General features: G+C 37.4%; 1 protein-coding gene and 1 pseudogene across 1 annotated transcript; one reads left to right on the forward strand and one right to left on the reverse strand.

Annotated features, from left to right (window-relative positions):
- Positions 1-5,339: 5,339 nt before the first annotated feature.
- LOC121791615 lies at positions 5,340-7,351 on the forward strand (annotated as a pseudogene).
- A 2,445-nt stretch (positions 7,352-9,796) lies between these two features.
- Positions 9,797-11,847, reverse strand: LOC121791614 (40S ribosomal protein S13-like). The gene is made up of 5 exons (XM_042189486.1): positions 11,726-11,847; positions 11,544-11,616; positions 11,317-11,455; positions 10,831-11,017; positions 9,797-10,023 (listed from the first exon to the last, which is right to left on the reverse strand). The coding sequence occupies exons 1-5, from the start codon at positions 11,746-11,748 to the stop codon at positions 9,990-9,992; spliced, it is 456 nt and encodes a 151-aa protein (XP_042045420.1). The 5' UTR covers positions 11,749-11,847; the 3' UTR covers positions 9,797-9,989.
- Positions 11,848-12,161: the final 314 nt, after the last annotated feature.

Here is a 12,161-nt window from a genome sequence, read left to right on the forward strand (position 1 = left end):
CCTGAAAATTATACGTAGACAAAACATTCGGTAAACAAAATAATGTCATTCGGAGAAATTGTTGATAACTTGCATTGACTTCTGATTAATCGCATAACTTTCGGAACCAATACTTAAATCACATTTTTATTGTTTTGTATTTCAATTTAAGTGAAATTGATAATGGCAATCGAAAAATCGCAAAATGATAGTAGTATTTGTACAGAAGCCCAACCATAGTAGTTGGGAGAAATGATTATTGCGTATGATTTTTACTTATTAAACTTTTTCATTTCACAAACTAAAACTAAGTCGTTTTGTACTCATTTGCATCACTCCGCACCATCCTACTATAATAATAAGCACCTCAAAACTAAATTAATAATCGTCATTTGCTGAAATAAACACCATATTGATAATTGCTTAATACGAAAAGTACTATTTTTTATGACATAATTGTTGTATACATGTCCAATTGTCCATCTCACTTGGTCAGCTACGCAAGTGTCAAAAAAATCATAATGAGATAATTGCGAAACATTGAAAAACTATGATTTTAATTTCCACTTCAAAAGTTATGGGATTGATCAGAATTAGACCCGTGATTCCACTGTTCAAAGCGTGAGCTTCAGGTAGAGACAATAATGTCTCACACATACAAACATATACACACTGTGATGAGAGAGAAATGGTCTTTGCTTTGTGTCTTGTTTAGCTGGAATTAAAGAAGGGAGACGAGACAAGTACAACGAAAAAAGCTCATGTTTCTGTTCAATTCCAGAAAGGGTTCGACTTTATGAGAAATAGAGATGGGTTGAGGGTTTTGATGATCGTTTGGTTTGTTTGTGGCCGTAGATTGGTTTGATTTTTGTAAGGGAATTGTTTGATTCTGTTGAATAGGACAAACAAACAAGGTTGTAATTATACAAAAAATGTTTTTAGTGGCTGGGACCAGTATGAGATTTTTGGGCTGTGTATGGGGTTTGATAGAATCACCATTCAATTGGCTTTTATTAGAACGGTGGAATCACTAGGGCATTAGCGTGATGGTCACGTGCTTAGTGGTTGCGTTAAGCACGCGTGTAATGGTGGAATTTGGTCAAATCATTGCGGTTGTGTGTTTAGCGGTTGCGGTAAGCATGTTGCTTCTTAGGGCCATCGCAGTTGCGTGCTTAGCGACGACACAAAGCACGTATTGGGTTGTGTATGCCTAAGACTTAAGTGCTTCATATTTAAGTGGTTTCCATGTACAGGACTTTCGTTGCCCTTATAGGCATCGGCAACGGGTGGTCGTTGGCCCGATGTCATTCCCTTTGTAATTGATAATTTTATGATCAGGTCTCTTATTCATTGAAGCAAAATTATTAAACTTTAAGATGAAAGTTTTACTACAACACCATCGTTAGGCCTGAAGTTGCATAATAATTGAGGTATGATATTGCCTTGTTTACCTTTTCTTGAATCATAAGAGATACTCATTTCACTCACCAATAACAATCATGGAACTTTTGTCCTATAACTCATTTCACCTTCTCCAAAACCAGCCATATCAATAAAATCCTAACTTTCTAACTCATTACATCTAAAAAGTCTAGACTCCAAAGCATTTTTGTAATCCTATTATATGCATGTTCTTCAATAGCTTTTATTTTACTTTACTAAACTCTCAATAGCTTTATAATGTTGATGTTGACTTATAAGAACTTTTTCATGATCAGTTACTATAACAAAAGTGACCATCTATGAGAACTGAAAAGGGATTACTAAAGCAAAAAAAATGTATAGAAGAATATAGAAAATATGATTTGGTCCTTACACTTGTATACACATAAACATTTGAGTCTCTGCTCTGTTATTGTTACGTAAATACTGACGCGTAAATGGTTAATCGTATGATGATATTCGAACTTGAGACATTTGAATTCAGAAATATTAATTTCATCGGCCATCCATCCCTTGCATTTCCAACTTTATTTGTAAGTTAGGATTTTTTTAGTTTTTTATGGGTAAATAAACAGATTTTTTGTAGTTTTATTGTATGGGATCGAGCATGTAGAATATGATGTAAATTTATAAATGAAGACTCGTTATTTATATTAAAAGAAGTAAATCTTTATGGTCTAGTGAAAGTGCAACCGGAATCTGATACTAATGCATATGAAATTTGATTAAAAACAAAAGTGGATGCTTCTCATTAACTCAAGGTACAAATATCGAAATGTGCTATTCTCCACCATTAGAGCATCCACAACCGTGCTCTTGCCAGCGGCACGGTTGTGGGCCCGGGCGGTACTATTCATGCCTGCTCTCTGGCAAGAGCACAACACCCACAACTGTGCTCTTCCGCAAGGACGAGCACAATTAATATAAAATTCAATTACACAAAAACATTTTCATAATACTAAAATTCATTAAAAAAACCACAATAAAAATAACAAATTACAAATAAAATAAAAAGACATAATTAAAATCCTAAAATTAAAAATTACATAATTAAAATACTAAAAATTAAAAATTACATAATTAAACTCCTAAAAATTAAAATTACATAATTATTGGCTAATATAACCCGAGGAAGACTACGCATCCGGCGGCACCAACCCCAATTGTTTTTGGAGACCCAATATCATGGACTCGTGCGTTTGAAGTTGCGTGGGGGTCATAGTTGACCTATCGGCCATATTGAGTTGGGCCAAAAGGGCCCACAACGAGTTGTTCGGGGGTGGAGGTGGAACATAGGGTGCGGGTTCGGGAGCAGGGGCAGATGGAGTCGCGGCGCGACGTCGTTCGGCCGCCGCCTTCTTCCTACCTTGCGGTCGGCGTCGGGAACCGCTTGGTTGGGCATCGGGGCTACCCAAGTTAGCTTCGGCGAGTTGGCTAGCCACTTCTTCGCCGGCGTCGGATAGGGATGCCGACCGTGAGCGTTTGGAGGAGCCGCTAGAGGAGGATGTTATGCCTCCCTTATACTTCGGGTGCGTCCGCGTCTCCTGCCAAACGTTAAGATATTTGAACGACTTACCGTTCATGGATTGGTAGGTGCTCAGCGAGGCGGTGATGATGTCGACCTCGCTTCGGCCGCTCCCGGCATTCCGGGACTCCTGGATGAAATAGCCGTTGAACTTGCCAATTTCTTCGTTGGCTCGGCCGATGCAGTTGCGCACCATACTCTCGTTGCGCTCGATCGTTCCCGGCGGCCGGTGTGCATTGTACCGGCTAGAGACGCGCCACCAAAAGTGATCGCCGGATTGGTTCGTTCCAACCACCGCATCTTCGGAGATTTCCAAGTACGCCTTGAACAATCTTTCCATCTCCGCCGGTGAGTACGGTGTGCGGACACCGGCGCGAGATGGAGGATTCGGCATTTGGGAAGGGGCGCGAGGCCTAGGCTCCGGTGTCCACCGTAGCGCCCATCGGAGGCACCTTGATCGTCGATTGGGTATGGCCGGTAGCCACTCGGAACGCCCGAATCTTGGGTGAGAGGAGGGGCCGAATATTCCGTTTCCGGACTATGAAACGGTTGCGAACCGAACCATTCGGGGTTCCAACCGTGAGAGCCGCTTGGGTTGTCGTCGTTACCGGACATAGTGGTGTTGTAGGGTGTGAGAGGAAGATGAAAATGGATATGAGAGATTGATGATGAGAATTGTGTAGTGAAAGTGTGAATTTTTTGGAGTGAAATTGGGGGTATTTATAGATGAAAGTGTGTATTTTTGGGGTAAAAAAAATAAAAAAAATTAAAAAGTGGGGAAAAACGGTTATAAACGGATATAATTTTTGGGGAAGTGAAATTTTTTTTTTATTTTTTATCGATTTTTTTAATAAAATCCGATTTTTTTAAAAAAAAATAAAAAATGTTTGAAACCAACGGCTATGCCGTTGGCGAATGGAGTCCGCCACGTGTGCGTCCGCTGGCACGGACGTGCTCGATACATCGAGCAGCGCCGTGCCAGCGGCGCGGTTGCAGCGGTGGCGGTCCTTCGCCTTGCCGCTGGCACGGACGGCGGTGGCGCCAACCGCCACCGCTGCGGATGCTCTTAGAAAAAAAAAACACTATTGTGGAAAAGCTCAATTAATAGTGCGTCTTAGTGAAATAAAACTGGATTTTTCTATAATGAATCAATGATGTAATTAAACCGCCTTTCAAATATGAGTATTATTGAAGTGCTCGATAATTCTATTTTATGTAACACTTTTCGCAGTTAATTAAATTCTTTTAACCCTAACAATATTACTTAGTTACACAAACACAGTCAAAGATCTCAGACATCGAATCAAACAAATATTGCAGGAAAACATAAAGCTCTATATTGTTGGGCATGAGAAGCATAAATTTATAGTAGTAATTGGGAAAAGTAGCATCTCATCTCAAAATTTTCAATTCCATTATTTCCATATAAATATAAATTGTACCCAACACATGCATGCGGACAAAGATCATGCTAGCTCATAAAACTAACATCATAGGCATGTGAAATTTATTACGTATATACTACTATTATCTCTTTGATCAATATATTTTTAGTTTTGAGTGATCCTTATCAGTATTACCCATAGTTTTAAAAAAAATTAACTCTGGACTTTCGGATTTTTCGGTTTGATTTAGATGTGATTATATTTTTTGAATTTTAAAATTTTGAATTTTTGGATCAATTTGTATCTAACAAAAAATTGAATGTTAATACCTACTGGATTATAGGACAAAGTAACAACAATCTGTCTGTTTGCTCTCAAACTTTAGTGTTATTCTTTTAAGAAATTTACCAAGTTTTATGTTTTTTACACTTGACTTTTTCACCACAACCAAAGAAAAGAAAGCACGTTTGATGGGTATCAATTCTCTTGAAAAATTGATATTTACAATGTTGGCTTTTTTTATGGATCAGTGGATTCGAGGATAATGTTTCTGCGGCAATACTTTGTCCAAAACAACTTTTTTTGGGCCTAGTTCTGACAAATATAATCTATTGTTTTCTTGATTTATTAGGCATCATTTGGGTCTACAGCGAACAATCCAATAGAAAATGGGTAGGAAGGTTGTTAAAAAATGTATCAAAAGAAGAACAATATGTCACACTGCATCCAATGTGTTTAACAAAAGATTGACTCAATTCTAATGAACATGAACTATTTGTAAAAATGTTTGACTGAGATTGAACAACACAAATTCTGTTGGTTAGATTTTGGGATTGGATTCACAAATATTCGGGTTTTGGGATTTTTTTTTTAATCCTAACGGATTTCATAGCGTATTTTTGGATAATTCGGATCAGATTACCTTCATTTTTTTATAAAATTTCAGATTTTCAGTGCACCATAAATATTGCTAAACACCCCTTAAACTTTTATATATTAACATTCCAACCCCAGCATTTCAAACTTTGGAAATCGCAGACATTCTCCAGCTAGAGCATATTACCAAAAGAGAAGATCTAGTAAAAGAGGCAGCAAAAAACCAGTCAAATCCGCAGATTATGGGGAAAGATCTGAGCGAAGATCAGGTTTCCTCAATGAAGGAGGCCTTCACGCTGTTCGACACCGACGGCGACGGCAAGATTGCCCCGTCGGAGCTCGGAATCCTGATGCGGTCGCTCGGCGGAAACCCTACGCAGGCGCAGCTGAAGTCGATCATCGCCGAGAGAAGCTCTCCGCGCCGTTCGACTTCCCTCGCTTCCTCGGCCTCATGTCGAAGCATTTGAAGCCGGAGCCGTTCGATCGCCAGCTGCGCGACGCATTCAAGGTGATCGACAAGGACGGGACCGGATGCGTCGTCGTTTCGGATCTCAGGCACATCCTGACCAGCATCGGGGAGAAATTGGAGCCTGCGGAGTTCGACGAGTGGATCCGCGAGGTGGATATCGGATCCGATGGCAAGATCCGGTACGAGGACTTCATTGCGCGCATGGTAGCTAAGTGAGGAGGCGATATTCGAGGCCACTGAGGTTTTACTTTTCACCAGTTCTGTTGAATTTTGAATTCTGTTTTGCTTTTGTTGCATTGTTATTTATGTCATGTGGAAAACTAATTCAGCTCTTCTAGCTTGATCGTACTGGAAATTGCATTGTGTTTTGAAGGTTTAGATGATGATTCATTTTTGAATCTCAGTATTGGTGACTGTATAATCGATTCTAAACAATTATGAACTTGGTTCTAATTTGAGGAGAACTTAGGGATTTGATGAGAGAAGTTAGTGGATAGAGAGTGATGAGGCTATCTCATAACCCCCAATTTTCATTTAATCATTAATTAGGTGCTGAATTTGAATGAACTTCTTAAGATATATTGATATACAGACATTTGGCTGGATCTAAGAAATAAGAATGAGAAGTGCAAAGGAGAAGCAGGATTTCTAGGCCTAGTTTCTTTGATTTTGTGTCTCAGCTGTGGCTGTTAGAGAAACTGTATAGTGGTTTATTTTGTTTGCAAATCATGAAGCAAGAGCAGATGAACTTTCATAAAGGTAACTTTTGTGGTTTTACTTCAAACTTCAAAGACATATAAGTGAAATGCTCTGTGTCTCGTTTCCTAAATGAAATCCTAGTTCCAGACTGACTACACGAATGGGAAAAGTGGTCAAAGCGAAACTATCTTTTTGTGCTGTCTAACCGTACAAAAAAATAAAGTAATTCACCGGCTTGCATCACTTGCCACGTACTTGATGCTTATTCAGCCCTTCATTTGCATATCCTTGATACTTTTATAGGGTAGATATTGAACTTTCATACTCAATAAGCATTTAGTACATTAGTAATGTCATTTTTAAGTCGTATTAATCACATTATCAGTATGTAGCAGTGTTGGAGAACCATGTATTAATGTTGATAAAGCACTTGGTCTTGTTAAGAAAGACCAAAGATGTTAAAAAGGCATAATTGTTGTGGGGATGCTTATGCAACATTGCTCTATGGAAATTGTGACATGAATTGTTGTTTCTGTATTAACTTATTTCCTAACATAATCGTCACCCGTTTTTACTTGCTTCGAGACAACTGGGTCTATATTTGATTCATTTAATCTCTGGTTCTGTTGATGTGAAAGCATATAGTAGACATGTGCCATATGTGACTGGAATTTGGGATGAAGCAACTTCTCTTCGTAACTATTCTATGTGATTGCATATGGGTTGTCTGAGATGTGCGCTCCGCATTTGTGGTTGCAGGTGATTGACATTCCGGTTGTGCTGGGCCTTGTCTCGAAAGCAGGAAGCTGTGTGTGTGTTTGTGTCTGTCTTTATAACTTAACTCTCGTGTTGTCCTAGTTCGTCTAAGTTGGCTTAATTTGACTTGAATGTGTGTTAAACATCTTGACATTCGGGCTATATGGACTATTTCAAGTGTTTGCTGATGAATCTGTGAATAGGGGATTAGCTTCTGAATCTTGGTATCAGTGCTTCTTCTTTATCGTTTCATTGTTCGTTTCTTCTTATTTTTGTATGTTTTGGTGGCAAAAACAGTTGACACTGAAGCACTATAAAGGAGTATTAAGGTCTGGCACAATTTTGGTTTCTCATTTACTAGTGCTGACTCGAACCCCGATCTATTGGGTGGAAGGAAAATGTAATACCAAACTAAGCTAAGCATCCGTTTTCACCGGTACACGGTACATGTACACCCGTCACCCTTGTCACTAGGAATTAAGGACCTGCCTCTCACCAAATATTTTATGAACTGGATGCATGAATTTTTCCCGCTCGTGATTATAGGCTATATTTATTCTTATATCTTATTCAGTCAGAGTTTTGGTCCGTGAAACCGATGTCTAAAGTGACTAGATTACATTATCTTTAATGATTTTCCATTTTACCTAATCCCCATAGCTAATCCAATAGATAAAGTCTACTTTGATGGCTAACATAAGTTATACTTCCTCCATTCCATCATATGTGATATATTTCTTTTAGGATAACTCAGTAAAGCCTAGAAAATGACCCATTTCCTTATCTTTTCTATTCTTTGACACACTTCCAATTTTTTTAAGAAGCCCGCAAAAGCCCAAGAGTGTATACCAGCTTGTCGTTGGAAACTTATCGTTGCTTCAACGGAGGTTTGTTTTCCATTGCATCAAGAAACAAAATTGCTTCCAAAATTAGCCCTCTTTGACCTAATTTCACTCTCCATCCTCTCTTCTCTTCTCTTTTTTTCTTTTTGAATTTCCGTCAGATTTACAGCACCAAACCAATCATCTCTTCTCTTTGTGAATTTTTTTCGGTCAGATTTACAGCACCAAACCTTCAACTCTTCTGTTTTTCATTTTGATTTTGGGTCAGATTTGCAGCACCACTCCATCTTCTCTTCCCTTTTTCTCTCTGAATTTCGGTCAGATGCAGCACTGCACCACAATTTTTAGACATCAATTTCTAAATTACACGAACTTATCTCACTAAAATTGGCCTCTTGTTTTTGTGCAAGCCTATTCTCTGGAAGATTAGAGCATCCACAACCGTGCTCTTGCCAGCGGCACGGTTGTGGGCCCGACCCCACTTTTTCTGCCTGCTCTCTGGCAAGAGCACAACACCCACAACTGTGCTCTTCCGCAAGGACGAGCACAATTAATTTAAAATTTAATTACACAAAAAACATTTCCATAATACTAAAATTCATTAAAAAACCACAATAAATATTACAAATTACAAATAAAATAAAAAAGACATAATTAAAATCCTAAAAATTAAAAATTACATAATTAAAATCCTAAAAATTAAAATTACATAATTAAAATACTAAAAATTAAAGATTACATAATTAAAATCCTAAAAATTAAAAATTACACAATTATTGGCTAATATTACCCGAGGAAGACTACGCATCCGGCGGTGGGAATTGTGTAGTTTGATGTGAATTTTTGGGAGTGAAATTGGGGGTATTTATAGATTGAAGATGAGAATGGAGATGAGAGAATGATGATGAGAATTGTGTAGTTTGATGTGAATTTTTGGGAGTGAAATTGAGGGTATTTATAGATGAAAGTGTGTATTTTTGGGGTAAAAAAATTTTAAAATAAAAATAAAAAGTGGGAAAAACAGTTTGAAACGGATATAATTTTTTTAGGAAGTGAATTTTTTTTATCGGTTTTTTTAATTAAAAACCGATTTTTTTAAAAAAAAAATTAAACACAACGGCTATGCCGTTGACGAATTAGGGCGTGCCACGTCAGCTGCATCGAGCAGCGCCTTGCCAGCGGCGGCGGGTGGCGTCCGTGCCAATGGCGCGGACCGCCGTGGCGACGGACGCCACCGTTGTGGATGCTCTTAAGGCCAATAATGTCTACACAAGGGATATCTCATTCTTCTAGTGGTGTATCAAACATGTGCTGAATTTTAAAAAGTTATAAATCGAGAAATACATTACTTGATAATTTGATTTATTTTCTGATTTTATTTCTTCTCTTGGACTTTCCAACTTGGGCTATCAAACATATCCTTAAATAAAAAGAGAGTACAGTAAGTTGAAAGAAATACGAAAGATTATAAAAGATAAATTATGTTACTTTTTTACCATGAAAGGAAATATCTTGCTTAAAATGTGCACTTTTTTACCCACAGTAAGATGGAAGCAGTATTTGAGACATCGGATGCTAGAGGCAACAAACAAAAGTCCATTTGTATAAATTTTACAGTATATAATTATAATCCTGCTTTTATTATTTAATTATTTCTTGAATACTACATGTAGCTTATCTACTGGAAATGTATGATTCAAATGCTGAAAAATATTGAAAACTTTTAGAATGAATTTAAAAAGTTGGCACTTGGCTACCTAGGTGAATAATGTAAATTAATATCAATAGATAAAGCTTCTTCATGAATTGGAAGACCAACATGTCAAACAAAAATTAAAAACCAGTAGAAGATTAAAAGAAATCAAAGAGCAAAACTGTATCATCAACCAAAATGATCATCAATATCTAAAAACATTGTCTAATCAAAGAACAAAATTCTTGAAAGATATGTTCCATGCCAAAATTCAGAATTTGCCCACAAATTGGCACAAATTGTGCTCTCTGCAATTCAAAGCCTAGGCCACAAGAGTGCTTGCGGTGGTTGATTCGCTGCAAAACAAGAAAGTTTATGAAAAAGTTGCGAACTATTTATGGCATATATAAGAAACATGGATTTAGCAACAAGAACAATATGCAGTGAAAAAGCTAATTTAAAACATCAAACGATTGGAGGATGTGGAATATTAGGTGTCTACTTGGAAATTTATAAGTTTGCCAATGGTCTTGGCCCAAAACACATTCTGGCAATGCAATCAACATCAAAACCAATCCAAACAAATCCTTCAAAGGATATCTAATAACTTGTCTCCATTCAACAACCTAGAAACTTGTCAAAACAGACCTTTCCACTTGATCACTCACAAAAAGTATTTCCAATTCATTTTTATAGTTTGAATACAAAGCTTCAACAAACTAAAGGACTTCATAGCAAATTCAGAAAATTAATTTTCAACAAGCTATTTTAAAAGTTCTGAACTTCTCTCAAACAAGTAATTAGTAAGGCATTTAACTAGCACATCATCACGAAAAGTTAATGCTAAAACCAAAGAGAGTGTATAAAACATAGATTGGGCGAAACTACTAAAATTATGTAGGGTACTAGGAATATACTTCAAGCAGCCCTCCAATAACGTTTCAAGAAATTCTAGCTACTCTTATTTAGTAGGGTACCAAAATTACTATGAATATAGAATGAAGCCAGATTCTAACCAATTTTTAGAGGTTCAAAAATAGAATTTAAACCACAATCTACATGAAAATTTGATTAATAGTTCCAGCAACTTTCAAGCATCTTGAGCAGATAAACACAGAAAGTATTAAACAAAATGCACATCAAAATAGGACCAAGAGAATTACTATTTCCAGACAGGCGGAAGCTTCTTTGTCTTCTTGTAGTAACGGGCAAGGCGGTGAATCCTGCTCTCAACCAAAATCAACCTAAACTTAGAGTCCTTGTCCTTCCTGTTCCTCTCCAGATGCTTCCTGATAGCCACTGCTTTCTTGATCAAGTGGTACAAATCCTCAGGAATTTCGGGTGCAAGCCCTGTTTAACATTTAACAAACATTGTTTAATCACTTAAACCAAATTCACAGTTACATACAAAATGGATAATTACAAATAATAAATGCATCCCTCTGTTTAACAATCATCAAGGCTGTCAAATCATAAAAAAGACTCCTTTTTATAAGCAGAAAACATCAAAATTGGATATTAAGTCTCAAAACCTAATAATATAGGCGCTTGCTCAGTTCACACATTAACTAGCAGAAACCATTCCACAATCCAGAAAACTGAAATTATAAAAAAAACGGAAAATTTGAGAAAAGTAAACAGAATAATACCATGACCCTTGAGAATGCGGAGAATCTTGCTTCCGGTGACGCTCTTCACCTGAGCAATGCCGTGGGAGTCACGGAGAATCACGCCGATCTGCGACGGGGTCAGACCCTTCTTCGCAAACTTGCAGATATTCTCCTCAACCTTCAGAAAACAACAAAGAAAATTATATAAACATCGGACTATCGTGATTATGAAGTATTTAACGATTAAAGAGAAATCAAAAAATTACATCTTCAGAGGTGATTTTGAGCCAGGAGGGAGGAGTCCTCTTGTAGGGAAGGGCTGAAGCGGAAATACCCTTTCTGCAACACAAGGCGAGGAATTCAAATTGATACTCAATCGATAATAACAAATAAGCGCGAAACCGAAACACAGATTGATGGTAGCGAAATTGAAGAGATGAATCAGTACCCTCGGCTGTGCATGCGACCCATGGCAACGGCAACGGCGGCGGCGCAGCTCTTTCTGCTTCTGAAATCCGAGTGTTAGAGTCAGCCACCGACGCTAGCTCGAAGAACTGAATAAGTAATCGATCAAATTAGGGTTTTGTAATGTTTGTGGGTTTCAATTGGCCCATTTTATCCGGGAATTCATGGGCTGGCCCAGTTAAGTTTAGAGATCAAGTACAAAAAATACTATTATTACTTCTATTAACTAATTTCGAAATAATAGACTTCAAGTACAAAAAATACGAGGATAATGTTGGTGCTATTTTCTGCATTATCACCTATTGTATAGTTAGATATATGTATCACATGTTATTCTAATACTATTAAAATCATTCATAATGGCCATTATATTTGTGACTAGATATCATATTTATTTAAGAGATTTTTGTAAAAGGTAG

Source organism: Salvia splendens, unplaced genomic scaffold (assembly GCF_004379255.2).
Source record: "Salvia splendens isolate huo1 unplaced genomic scaffold, SspV2 ctg854, whole genome shotgun sequence".
NCBI classification, from domain to species: Eukaryota; Viridiplantae; Streptophyta; class Magnoliopsida; order Lamiales; family Lamiaceae; genus Salvia; species Salvia splendens.